This window comes from Gobius niger, assembly GCF_951799975.1.
Source record: "Gobius niger genome assembly, chromosome: 22".
Classification (NCBI taxonomy): Eukaryota; Metazoa; Chordata; class Actinopteri; order Gobiiformes; family Gobiidae; genus Gobius; species Gobius niger.
Genome location: NC_136873.1, coordinates 5,504,424 through 5,517,963, shown reverse-complemented (window position 1 = coordinate 5,517,963; position 13,540 = coordinate 5,504,424). Strand labels below are relative to the sequence as shown.

The 13,540-nt window shown below is 43.6% G+C and overlaps 2 protein-coding genes across 2 annotated transcripts; one reads left to right on the top strand and one right to left on the bottom strand.

Annotated features, from left to right (window-relative positions):
* Window positions 1-3,356: 3,356 nt before the first annotated feature.
* LOC306981565 (5-hydroxytryptamine receptor 1A-beta-like) lies at window positions 3,357-4,532 on the top strand (the record flags this gene model as incomplete). Its single annotated transcript, XM_079581173.1, has 1 exon — window positions 3,357-4,532. The coding sequence occupies one exon, from the start codon at window positions 3,357-3,359 to the stop codon at window positions 4,530-4,532; it is 1,176 nt and encodes a 391-aa protein (XP_079437299.1).
* A 4,761-nt stretch (window positions 4,533-9,293) lies between these two features.
* Window positions 9,294-13,290, bottom strand: LOC306981605 (uncharacterized protein). The gene is made up of 4 exons (XM_079581214.1): window positions 13,240-13,290; window positions 11,399-11,451; window positions 11,063-11,226; window positions 9,294-9,716 (listed from the first exon to the last, which is right to left on the bottom strand). The coding sequence occupies exons 2-4, from the start codon at window positions 11,402-11,404 to the stop codon at window positions 9,302-9,304; spliced, it is 585 nt and encodes a 194-aa protein (XP_079437340.1). The 5' UTR covers window positions 11,405-11,451; window positions 13,240-13,290; the 3' UTR covers window positions 9,294-9,301.
* Window positions 13,291-13,540: the final 250 nt, after the last annotated feature.

Genomic DNA, 13,540 nt, shown 5'->3' with positions numbered 1-13,540 from the left:
ACCAGACAAGACCCCAGGTGTAGACTGTGCAAAGAGGCCAATGAGACAGTCCAGCTTTACAGAACTGCAGGGTGTAAGAACATAACTGCAGGTGTAAGAACATAACTGCAGGTGTAAGAACATAACTGCAGGTGTAAGAACATAACTGCAGGGTGTAAGAACATAACTGCAGGGTGTAAGAACATAACTGCAGGTGTAAGAACATAACTGCAGGGTGTAAGAACATAACTGCAGGTGTAAGAACATAACTGCAGGTGTAAGAACATAACTGCAGGGTGTAAGAACATAACTGCAGGGTGTAAGAACATAACTGCAGGGTGTAAGAACATAACTGCAGGTGTAAGAACATAACTGCAGGGTGTAAGAACATAACTGCAGGTGTAAGAACATAACTGCAGGTGTAAGAACATAACTGCAGGTGTAAGAACATAACTGCAGGGTGTAAGAACATAACTGCAGGGTGTAAGAACATAACTGCAGGTGTAAGAACATAACTGCAGGGTGTAAGAACATAACTGCAGGGTGTAAGAACATAACTGCAGGGTGTAAGAACATAACTGCAGGGTGTAAGAACATAACTGCAGGGTGTAAGAACATAACTGCAGGGTGTAAGAACATAACTGCAGGTGTAAGAACATAACTGCAGGTGTAAGAACATAACTGCAGGTGTAAGAACATAACTGCAGGTGTAAGAACATAACTGCAGGGTGTAAGAACATAACTGCAGGGTGTAAGAACATAACTGCAGGGTGTAAGAACATAACTGCAGGTGTAAGAACATAACTGCAGGTGTAAGAACATAACTGCAGGGTGTAAGAACATAACTGCAGGGTGTAAGAACATAACTGCAGGGTGTAAGAACATAACTGCAGGTGTAAGAACATAACTGCAGGGTGTAAGAACATAACTGCAGGTGTAAGAACATAACTGCAGGGTGTAAGAACATAACTGCAGGGTGTAAGAACATAACTGCAGGGTGTAAGAACATAACTGCAGGTGTAAGAACATAACTGCAGGGTGTAAGAACATAACTGCAGGGTGTAAGAACATAACTGCAGGTGTAAGAACATAACTGCAGGGTGTAAGAACATAACTGCAGGTGTAAGAACATAACTGCAGGTGTAAGATGCTGGCAGGGAAAGCTTACATGGAGCGCCATAACCAAGTGGCTGGTATAGTGTACAGGAACATCTGTGCAGAGTATGGGCTGGAAACCCCAAGGTCAAAGTGGGAAACACCTCCAAAGGTGGTAGAGAATGACCGAGCCAAGATCCTGTGGGACGTCCAGATACAGACGGACTAAATGGTAATGAACCAACCGGACATTGTGGTGGTGACAAAGAGCAGAGGAGCCGCTGTGATCGACATAGCAATACCAAGCGACTTCAACATCAGGAAAAAGGAACATGAGAAACTAGAGAAATCCCAGGGGCTCAGAGAAGAGCTGGAGAAAACCTGGAGGGTGAAGGCATCAGTGGTGCCCGTGGTCGTTGGGGCACTCGGGGCAGTGACCCCCAAACTGGAGGAGTGGCTCCAGCAGATCCCAGGAAATACATCAGACATCTCGTATCTATATATCTATCTATCTATATCTATCTATATATCTATATATGTATCTATATATATGCAGCATATATATTTATATAGCTCCTGCAGATGTCAATCACATTTTTTTTTTAGCAATTTTGAATAAATTCAATGGAAATACATTTTAAATAAATAAACAGATAACACCAAAAACAAAACAAATGTGAAAAAATGAATGTAATGTGCACAAATGTACGGGGACTGTGCACTCCCGGTGACTCCCCCCATTCTGACCTTTGCCCCTCTGAAGCTCTCTGCACGGCCCTGGACCTGGAAAAAACACAAATGAATTCACTCTAATGCGCTGCGGGACACCAGGAGGAACTCGGAGTAGAGCTGCTGATCCTTCAATTCAAGAGGAGCAAGAGGTGTCTCGGGCAAATGTTCCTCCTGGTCGCCTCCCTCAGGAGCTAAAATTCAATTGTAAGTGGAATGTATTTTCTGCCACCCCAATAAATGATCTATAGTCAATATCAAGTAACTTTTCTCTGATTCTCAGGAGGCGACTGGACCAGTGAACGGCTCTGTTTTTCACTCTTCTTTCTCTTGCATGTTATAATGATCCTCAAATCAGTGTCATAGAATCTATCATGAGCCTGAGACAAATGTCTGTGCTGATTGCACGGTGAATGTGAATGACCTCTCCATCTTCTCTCTCCTCCTCTTGCTTTTCTCCCTCTCTCTCTCTCTCTCCTCCTCTTGCTTTTCTCCCTCGCTCTCTCTCTCTCCCTTTTCCTTTCTCCCTCGCTCTCTCTCTCTCCTCTTTCCTTTCTCCCTCCCTCTCTCTCTCTCTCCTCCTCCTCTTGCTTTTCTCCCTCTCTCTCTCTCTCTCCTCCTCTTGCTTTTCTCTCTCTCTCTCTCTCTCTCTCTCTCTCTCTCTCCTCTTGCTTTTCTCCCTCTCTCTCCCTCTCTCTCTCCTCCTCTTGCTTTTCTCCCTCTCTCTCCCTCTCTCTCTCCTCCTCTTGCTTTTCTCCCTCTCTCTCTCTCTCTCCCCTTTCCTTTCTCCCTCGCTCTCTCTCTCTCCTCTTTCCTTTCTCCCTCCCTCTCTCTCTCTCTCCTCCTCTTGCTTTTCTCCCTCTCTCTCTCTCTCTCCTCCTCTTGCTTTTCTCCCTCTCTCTCTCTCTCTCCTCTTTCCTTTCTCCCTCGCTCTCTCTCTCTCCTCTTTCCTTTCTCCCTCCCTCTCTCTCTCTCTCCTCCTCTTGCTTTTCTCTCTCTCTCTCTCTCTCTCTCCTCCTCTTGCTTTTCTCTCTCTCTCTCTCTCTCTCCTCCTCTTGCTCGTCTCCCTCTCTCTCTCTCTCTCTCCTCCTCTTGCTCTTCTCTCTCTCTCTCTCTCTCTCTCCTCCTCTTGCTTTTCTCTCTCTCTCTCTCTCTCTCCTCCTCTTGCTCTTCTCCCTCTCTCTCTCTCTCTCTCCTCCTCTTGCTCTTCTCTCTCTCTCTCTCTCTCTCCTCCTCTTGCTCTTCTCTCTCTCTCTCTCTCTCCTCCTCTTGCTCTTCTCCCTCTCTCTCTCTCTCTCCCCTCCTCTTGCTCTTCTCTCTCCCTCTCTCTCTCTCCTCCTCTTGCTCTTCTCTCTCTCTCTCTCTCTCTCTCTCTCTCCCCTCTTGCTTTTCTCTCTCTCTCTCTCTCTCTGTCTCTCTCTCTCCTCCTCTTGCTTTTCTCCCTCTCTCCCTCCCTCTCTCTCTCTCTCTCCCTCTCTCTCTCTCCTCCTCTTGCTCTTCTCTTCTCCTCTCATGTGAGGACAGTGCTGATGTCATGTGGGACGGACTCTTAGATGTTTATAAAGCAGCCCAGTGCCCCTCTGTCCCACTCTGCCAGCGCTCCTGCACACAGCATGTTGCCTAACGCCACCTGGTGGCCAGAGCCCGACGGGGGAGACCTGTGGTATCAGCTGGTGTTGTCTGTGCTGCTGGGAGCCCTGATCCTCTGTGCGCTCATCGGAAACGCCTGCGTGGTGGCCGCCATCGTGCTGGAGCGCTCCCTACAGACCGTGGCTAACTTCCTGGTGGGCTCTCTGGCCGTCACTGACCTCATGGTGTCCGTTTTGGTGCTGCCCATGGCGGCTCTGTACCAGGTGCTGGACCGCTGGACTCTGGGGGCCATCGCCTGCCACGTGTTTGTGTCCCTGGACGTGCTGTGCTGCACCTCCTCCATCCTGCACTTAAGCGCTATTGCCCTGGACCGCTACTGGGCCATAGTCACGCCCCTGCACCCCCTGCGCCGGACCCCGCGCCGCACCGCCGCCCTCATCACTGCCACCTGGCTGGTGAGCTTCCTCGTCTCCGTCCCCCCCATGCTGGTCATGCGCAGTCAGCCGCGGAGCTTGGCCCACGACCGAGCGAACCCGCGCCAGTGCCGCATCTGGCAGGACCCCTGGTACACGGTGTACTCCACCTTCGGGGCGTTCTACATCCCCCTGGCCCTCATGCTGGTGCTGTACGGGCGCATATTCAAGGCGGCCCGCTTCCGCATCCGCCGGAACGGTCGCAGAAAGGAGCGGAAGCCGGGCCCGCGCTCCACCCCCGGCCTGCTGCAGTCGCACTGCTGCAACCGCGTGGAGCCGCTCGACGGCGAGGCGCCCCCCGCCGACGAGGAGCGCGTGGACATCGTGGACGTGGCGGGCTCCAGGCACCGCCCCAGCCCGCTGTTCCAGCCCCGCAGCCACAGCAGCGACGCCAAGAGGAAGCTGGCCCTGGCCCGGGAGAGGAAGGCGGTGAAGACCTTGGGGATCATCATCGGCACCTTCATCCTGTGCTGGCTGCCGTTCTTCATCGTGGCCCTGGTCATGCCCTTCTGCCGGCGCTGCTCCATGCCCCGCGGGCTCCAGGACGTCATCAACTGGCTGGGCTACTCCAACTCCGTGCTCAACCCGCTCATCTACGCCTTCTGCAACAAGGACTTCCGACGCGCCTTCAGCAAGATCCTGCACTGCCGCTACTGCACGCCCTGAGACTGAGAACGGACAACCTAAGACATCCAAACAAAGCAGGACAGCTTTCCACTACAGGAACCTCAAACTGTGTCGAGTGAAATGGTTTTGATTTGTTTTGAGAAAGTGGTTGTAAATACTTTTTTTTATTTTGTCTTGAAATAAATGTGTGAACAAACTCGCGTGCTGTCTGATTCCTTTAAGGAAACAACACAGACTCTTTGGACCTGGGTCTAGCCAAACAAGGGATGCATTGATTTCCATTCCTGGGGTCATGATCCAGTGGTGTCTTCATTTTTGTATAGGGTACGCTGGGATTTGTTTTGTCGGCTGTCAGACCGGGAGTTGGGGGGTATTAATATTAATTACATCAGTGGTTCCAAACAGGGCGCCTGGGATTGCAGGGGGGGACCAGAGCTTTGTCTGGTCAGAGGGTCTTCAAGGAAAAAAGGTTGGGAACCACTGAATTACATGATAATTCACCTGTATGTGCTACGTAAGGGATAATGTATAGAACGCTGGTCATTATCGGGAAAATAAGCACCGACAGGACGAACCAGACTTGTTTCGCCCTGAAGGTGCTTATTTTCCCGCTTATTATTCGGCCATTTTCCAACTGAACACACACAATATAAACTTCGTACACTTTTATGAAGGTCGAAAGGTTCATTTAATAACTTCCGCGACAAATAGTTCCCAAAAGTTTGCGCGTTGCTCTGCGACGTTTTGCTAGGATAGAACAATGGCCGCTGGCTGCCCTGCTTTTTGACCACAAACGTGGGGGCCGCCATTGCTCCGCCGTTGCTGCAGTACCTCCATATCGCCGCTAGGCCCCCATTGAAAAGCATTGGACTTTAGACACGTTAAAAACTACTTTAAAGCCTGGTTTCAATGTTTTCAACACTAGACTAGGCTAGATATTCCTCCTGAGAAAACGCTGGGTTAGTCACAATATATGAAACCAGGCTGGTTTTCGTAATATGAATTTTTGAAATCTGGTACTTAATGAGGGTCGGACTGTTAGCATTGGAGCAGCGCGAGCTACACGTCACGCAAGGGCCGAGTCTACGGTGAAAATCCCGCCCGTATGACCTTTTTAGGAACATGCTTCGTCAGAGCTGGGGAGGCGGAGTCTGTAAATCCGCCAAGAATTGCCCCACGGCTGTGGTCATTCTGGTAAACGGGGAGGAGTGAGCAGAAGACGTCCATTATTTTCTACAGTCTATGGGATAGAAGCAGCAAGGCTAGCAGCTAGCCTAGCTACTTGAAGGTGCAGTTGGAGGAATGGTGGTGAATCTCTGGGTAAGTTGAAAGTCAGACTCACGCTAACTTCACGAGCGATTCCCCGACTTCTCTCTCAGTGACGGGACAGAGATAGTGTCGCTACTACGTACACGCGGAGTGATGTGAAAGCACCAACTCCGTTGCCATTGGCAGCGTCATTATTTTTCTCAGAGGTCCTTTATCAGAAAATAATGACCGGTAGAACGTTGGGAAATCCCATTCACATCAACGGAGCTTCTACTTACGTTGTGAAGAGTCTTATAAATAATAAAAGATGATAATAGATGCAGTTATAAATTGAGCACCTGGGTCTGAGATTGGTGCAAAGTAAGTATATTAAATAATATTTTTCTGAAGTCTCTCCCTACAATAAGCAGAATCCTCGGACCTGAACCAGGTCCAATCAGGAGAGAAGAGGAAGGAGCTTGAGTTTGTTCTCGCTCTCCTCCTTTTGCAAACTCGGAGTAACTTTCTGGTCCAATCACTTTGCAATCTTACAGACTAGCACTTTAATATACAGTAATGAATTGTATTTTTGTGTAATGGGCCGGTTTTCTTTCAGGGGTCTCTTGATTCCCCTCTCAGTGGGCAAGTTGTGTAAAAAAAAAAGTAATATATCGTATAATATTAGTTATAGAGATGGGGAAATTGTGAAAAAAGTTGCCAGGAAACAAAAGTGGTTTCCCTCAGCTGTAGTTTCCTCGCTTGATCTCATCCCTGACAGACCCGCCAGTGGCGTCAGAGGTGGTTTCCATGGACACCAAAGGCCGCGGTTTCCGATGATCAAAGCTCCGACCGACGAGAGTGGCCCCAACAATGGACGCTGTTGATCACACCTGTACATGTAGCCGGGGCTATAGGCGATGTGGGGGGGGAATCCAAATATCATTTTGTTAATGTTTCAACATAGTGGTACACTGTGGACCACAAACATTAAAGGATCTGTATCATGCTATTTTAGCCAGTCCAAAGTTAAGTATAGGCATTTATATGATATATTGTACCTCTACCACTATGGAGCACTCATTTTTGAGTGCTCCATAGTGGTAGAGGTGTTTTCTGGAGGTATTTTTCAAACCTGGAAGACAAAACGCTTCGATTCAGTTAACTCCGCCCCCTCTCTCCGCACATACTTTACTGTAATATAAATAAACAGCAATAAGTGAAATTGCTTCACAATGCAGTTATACGGAGTTGACATCTGCAACACAGCTTCATAAATGGCTGACACACACAAGCTAATATGCTAACACACAAGCTAATATGCTAACACACACGCTAATATGCTAACACACAAGCTAATATGCTAACACACACATGCTAATATGCTAACACACAAGCTAATATGCTAACACACAAGCTAATATGGTAACACACAAGCTAATATGCTAACACACAAGCTAATATGCTAACACACAAGCTAATATGCTAACACACACATGCTAATATGCTAACACACAAGCTAATATGGTAACACACAAGCTAATATGGTAACACACAAGCTAATATGCTAACACACACATGCTAATATGCTAACACACAAGCTAATATGCTAACACACAAGCTAATATGCTAACACACAAGCTAATATGCCAGCACACAAGCTAATATGCTAACACACAAGCTAATATGCTAACACACAAGCTAATATGCTAACACACACATGCTAATATGCTAACACACAAGCTAATATGCTAACACACACATGCTAATATGCTAACACACAAGCTAATATGCTAACACACACATGCTAATATGCTAACACACAAGCTAATATGCTAACACACACATGCTAATATGCTAACACACAAGCTAATATGCTAACACACACATGCTAATATGCTAACACACAAGCTAATATGCTAACACACAAGCTAACCCGTGTTTGGATTGACTCACCCTCTGGTCCATCGCTGTTTACATTATGGGACTCGCGTTGGTTATAAAAGTTAATAAATAATAAATTTGGTTGGCAAAGAGTGAGATAGCACCACACACTCTATCTATCTATCTATCTATCTATCTATCTATCTATCTATCTATCTATCTATCTATCTATCTATCTATCTATCTATCTATCTATCTATCTATCATGGATTTGACTTGAGACTTGCATTTAGTGACATATTCCCACCTCTGGTTAATGTTGTAAGAGGCAAAAATCATTCATGGACTTTTAGAAGAGACCAGTTCCTTTAACCCCTTAACTCCCACCTGAACTGAGCACATTTTCTCCAGTTTGGCTTTAACACCAGTCCAAAAGCTTCTGGAAAAAAGGTGTGAAAATAGCAACAAAACTGAGACGAAAACAATGATGGAAATGTGACCAAAAAGTGAGAAAACGTTGACAAAAAAAGTGATGAGAAATTGATGAAAAAGTGGCAAAATTGTCACAAGAAATTGACAAAAAATGTACGAAAAAATTACAAAAAAGTGACAAAAAATTTTACAAAAAATTGACGGAAAAAATGACAAAAAAATGACAAAAAATGGATTAAAAAAAATGGATGAAAAAATGATAAAAAATTGACGAAAAATGGACGAAAAATGACAAAAATGTGACGAAAAATATGACTAAAAAATGACAAAAATATGACTAAAAAATGACAAAAAATTGATTTAAAAAAATGGACGAAAAAATGACAAAAATGAGAAAATGTTACAAAAAAACCCTATAAAAATATGATAAAAATTTGACAAAAAAATGTGACAAAAAAATGAGAAAAAATGACAAAAAATGACAAAAAATTGATTTAAAAAAATGGACGAAAAATGACAAAAATATGACCAAAAAAATGACAATAAAATGATTTAACAAAATGGATGAAAAAATGACAAAAATGTGACAAAATGTTACAAAAAAACTATAAAATATGATAAAGATTTGACAAAAAAATGACAAAAAATGACAAAAATGACAAAAATATGACAAAAAATTGATTTAAAAAAAATGGACGAAAAAATGACAAAAATGAGAAAATGTTACAAAAAAAACCTATAAAAATATGATAAAAATTTGACAAAAAGTGACAAAAAAATGACGAAAAAATGACAAAAATGTGACAAAAAATTGATTAAAAAAATGGACGAAAAAATGACAAAAATAAGAAAATGTTACTAAAAAAAACTATAAAAATATAATAAAAATTTGACAAAAAAATGACAAAAAAATGACAAAAAATGACACACAAAAAAAAGACAAAGAAATGATGGGGAAAAAATCGTGAGTAAAAAGACCCTTTCGGCTCAGGCGGGAGTTTTGGTTAAGTGTTCTGTGTCAACATGTTTGGTTGATTAAAAAAAAAAGATACAAACATAAATAATTCACAAGAAATTCTATTCAAACAGTCAGATTTATCACTAATCAAAAAGGCAGACACAAACATTACTGCAACCGTATATGCTGAAATTCTGAAGTAAAGTTAAGATCATTTTAAATCTTCAAACGTAAGAACTGCATGAATTACAAAAAAAAATATCTTTCCTGACAAAACTCCCAGAAGCCCTCACAGCGCGGAGTGCTCGAACAGGATGACCCGTGATTGGCTGGAGAGACTGGACACGCGGGACGGTCGAAACACCCCGATGCGAGAGTACAAGTCTGCGTCGGAGCACGCGCCCCAGGACAGGTGGGGGCTGGGGGGCGTGGCCTGGCTGACGGGCGGGGGGGGGAGGAAGATGGAGGGTGTGGGGATGAAGAGGGGCGCGGCCTGTTCGGGGGGGAGGCGCGTCACTGGGGGCGGAGGCACTGGGGGCAGAGCGGCGACCACCACGGCCGGGGGGGCCAGGGCGGGGCCGGGGCAGGCTTTGGTGCCAGTCTGAGCCTCGTCTTCGTACAGGGGCAGGTGGCGCAGCCTGTAGGTGGCGCTGTGGTAGAAGCCGTAGTACTCCAACGCGTGCCTCGCTCTCGCCATCTTCAGTCTAGAAACAAGACAGAAATACTACCGTAAATTCTCTAATACTGGCCTGTATTCCATTAGAGGCCGGGTCTCTGACAGAGGCCGGGTTCGCGGCTGTCGGAGGCAAATTAAAGCCGGTAGAAATATTCCCCATGTTAGGAATTTGTCTCATACTCATTTAAATGAAAACTCACGTGCAGGAAGTAACAAACTGAACCCGGGCCGAGGGGGACGCTGCGGAGGAGCTGATCCGAGCGTAACTTTGACACAGATTTAGCCACTTTTCAAACCTCCTGTGACGATATTTGGAAACAGGGGGAGAGTTGTGTGACCCTTAATAAAGTCTCCATTGCGTCTTCAAAGCACGTCCAGCTGCTCCGTGTGCAGGTCAGTCCCACGCCTCAAAATAACTCCTCCCATCAGCGCGAGCGTCTCGTCTTCTCTCGGGTCAGTCTCATGATCGATCACAAACACAAACGCTCCGTCTAAACTCGCCTTTTACACGAGATAACAACAAATAATCCGGTCCGCGGTAAAAACGAAACAGAAACCTGCAGTGACACTGATGTCAAAGCTCCGCTAACAGCAACGAAACACTTCCTGTTGTCCCGACAAAATAAAAGGCGTCAATGTTCCAGCCGCTGGGAGAGGGTTTGAAATGTTCATTAATAAATGAACCTAATATTTTAGGTGCAAATGGAACAAATCTCGTTTTTCTTCATTTTCCTGGTCGTCCGTTTTGCTCAAATAGAAATAAAGGCCTGTCTCTAATTGTGGCCTGGTTCCAATAAAGGCCTGGTCCCAGATGCCCTTGAGTAAATAAAGGCCCCGGCTGATATTAGAGCATTTACGGTATATATGTTTGATGTGTCACTTCCATGACCATTATATGACAGGAATAGACAAACTTTGTGACAGTGTGAAGAAAACAGGCTGTGATTCCAGTTCATCACAACACTGAGTACCAACACTAAACACTCAGAACCTGCGGAATGTCACCATGTAACAAAAAATCTACAAAAATGTGACAAAAATGTGACAAAAATTCAACAAAAATTCAACAAAAAATGACAAAAATTCAATAAAAATGTGACAAAAAAGAATTTAAAAAAAAAACATAAAAAAGGTGACCCAACATAGCAGCAACGCAAGGAAAAAGATCAGTTTTGTGGGTCTTAGCTTTCAAATGCGTTGTTACACAGGCCTATATAATAGCCAAAGTGGATAGAATGCATTTGGTTTTGGCGGGTGGTAAGAGCTTAACTTCTCATTTTATAAAAGAAAGTATTGAAAGTATCGATACGTTGATAAAGTATCAACACTTGCTCCTCAAATAATGCAGAAACTGCTCCGTGTCCTGGTTCCGACCTGTGGCGCAGCTGCAGCAGTCTGTAGAGCAGGAGGAGGACGGCCACTCCGGCCAGCGTCACCAGCAGGACAGCCAGCCTCATGTTCCCGTCGGGCCCCTCTCTCCCGGGGCAGGGCGAAGGGGGCGGGCGGGACGCGGTCCTCACAGCAGGCTGGACGGGACACTTGAATAAAAAAACACCCATACAGTCGGCATCTTTGGAACTGCCCTTAAAAATCCCTTCAAATCCCAGCACCTGTGTAAGCCTCTGTTCTAAGCTCAATGGCTGAAGTCTTGAGGTTCTGAGCTTTCAAACTGTCCTCAATTTGCAGCTTGAGAAAAAGCACCTTACATACCTCCATCACTGTGGTCTGCTCGAATGTCGATCCGGCTTCTCACATGTCAGACCCTGTAAAAAACACAAGCTTCAAATTATTCTTCAGTGAGTTTAGCCTCTTACCACCCGCCAAAACCAAATGCATTCTGTCCTCTTTGCCATTGTCCTCACTTTTTATTTCCCTGATGTGTTTTTGTCACTTTTTTATGGTACTTTTGTTACTTTTTGTTGGATTATTGTCACTTTTTTGCTGGATTTTTGTCACTTTTTTGCTGAATTTTTGTCTTTTTTTGTTGGATTTTTGTCACTTTTTTGCTGAATTTTTGTCTTTTTTTTGCTGAATTTTTGTCACTTTTGCTGATTTTTTGTCACTTTTTTGCTGGATTTTTGGGCTTTTTTTGCTGGATTTTTGTCACTTTTTTGCTGGATTTTTGTCACTTTTTTGCTGGATTTTTGTCACTTTTTTGCAGAATTTTTGTCACTTTTTTGCTGGATTTTTGTCATTTTTTTGCTGGATTTTTGTCACTTATTTGCTGTTTTTTTGTCTTTTTTTGCTGGATTTTTGTCATTTTTTTGCTGTTTTTTGTCATTTTTTTGCTGGATTTTTGTCACTTTTTTGCTGGATTTTTGTCATTTTCTTGCTGGATTTTTGTCGCTTTTTTGCTGGATTTTTGTCACTTTTTTGCTGGATTTTTGTCATTTTTTTGCTGGATTTTTGTCACTTTTTTGCTGGATTTTTGTCACTTTTTTGCTGGATTTTTGTCATTTTTTTGCTGGATTTTTGTCACTTTTTTGCTGGATTTTTGTCAGTTTTTGCTGGATTTTAGTCATTTTTTTGCTGGATTTTTGTCACTTTTTTGCTTGATTTTTGTCATTTTTTGCTTGATTTTTGTCTTTTTTTGCTGGATTTTTGTCATTTTTTTGCTGGATTTTTGTCTTTTATTTGCTGGATTTTTTGTCTTTTTTTGCAGGATTTTTGTCACTTTTTTGCTGGTTTTTTGTCATTTTTTTGCTGAATTTTTGTCTTTTTTTTGCTGTTTTTTTGTCTTTTTTGCTGGATTTTTGTCACTTTTTTGCTTGATTTTTGTCATTTTTTGCTTGATTTTTGTCATTTTTTTTGCTGGATTTTTGTCTTTTATTTGCTGGATTTTTTGTCTTTTTTTGCAGGATTTTTGTCACTTTTTTGCTTGATTTTTGTCATTTTTTGCTTGATTTTTTGTCACTTTTTTGCTGATTTTTTTTCTTTTTTGCTGAATTTTTGTAATGTTTTTGCTGAATTTTTGTCACTTTTTTGCTGATTTTTTGTCTTTTTTTGCTGAATTTTTGTCACTTTTTTGCAGATTTTTTGTCATTTTTTTGCTGAATTTTTGTAATTTTTTTGTTGGATTATTGTCACTTTTTTGTTGCTGTTTTGTCGCATTTTTCGCTGCTCTTCTGTCACTTTTATGCTGTTTTTTTTGTCATTTTTTGTCATTTTTTTGTCACATTTTTTGTCTTTTTTTGGTAATTTTTTGTTCTGTCTCCATTTTCACACCTTTTTTCCACAAGCCTTTGGACTGGGGTAAACCCAAACTGAAGAAAATGTGCTCGGTTCAGGTGGGAGTTAAGGGGTTAAAAGACAAAACACAGCAGAATCCAAAACAGGAAATGGTAAGTATCACTCACGATTCTGAAATTAAAAGCAAAAATCTGCAACAGTAGCATATAAAAAACACAGTCCGAGCCTCCGAGGTGATGTTTAGAGACAAAACAGAGTCATTAAGAGAGCAACCAAACCCAGATCTAAACTCGAATAATAAAAGAAACGACTAAAAACAGACCTAGACTAAGACGTAAAGCTTTGTTTGAGTCATTACTTACACGCTCGGTTGCTTTTGCACAGGAGAAGAGCCGTGTGGGACAGCGGTGTGGGACCCTCTGTGTGGAGAACACAGGCAGGAAGCGGGCCCTTCCTATCGCCATGGTGACAGGAAGCCACCAAAGGAAGAGGGATGTTTTCCTTCAGGATCTCAGGGCTTTTTGTGGGCAGGCCCATATAGGCAAGTCAGAACTTACTCGATTTCCAACACAGCCACCTTTTGACAGGTTTGCGTTTCCCCACAAGTGCGCCTCAAGTGGAGATGACGTGCACCGCGCCGTCAACGTCCAAAGCTTGTTTAAC

What these genes read in the sequence shown, in the direction of transcription:
- LOC306981605 (XM_079581214.1), bottom strand. An exon ending in CTGCTGCAGCTGCGCCACAG is followed by an intron (nt 9,717 to 11,062) that starts GTCGGAACCAGG and finishes TCTTGTTTCTAG; the next exon opens with ACTGAAGATGGCGAGAGCGA.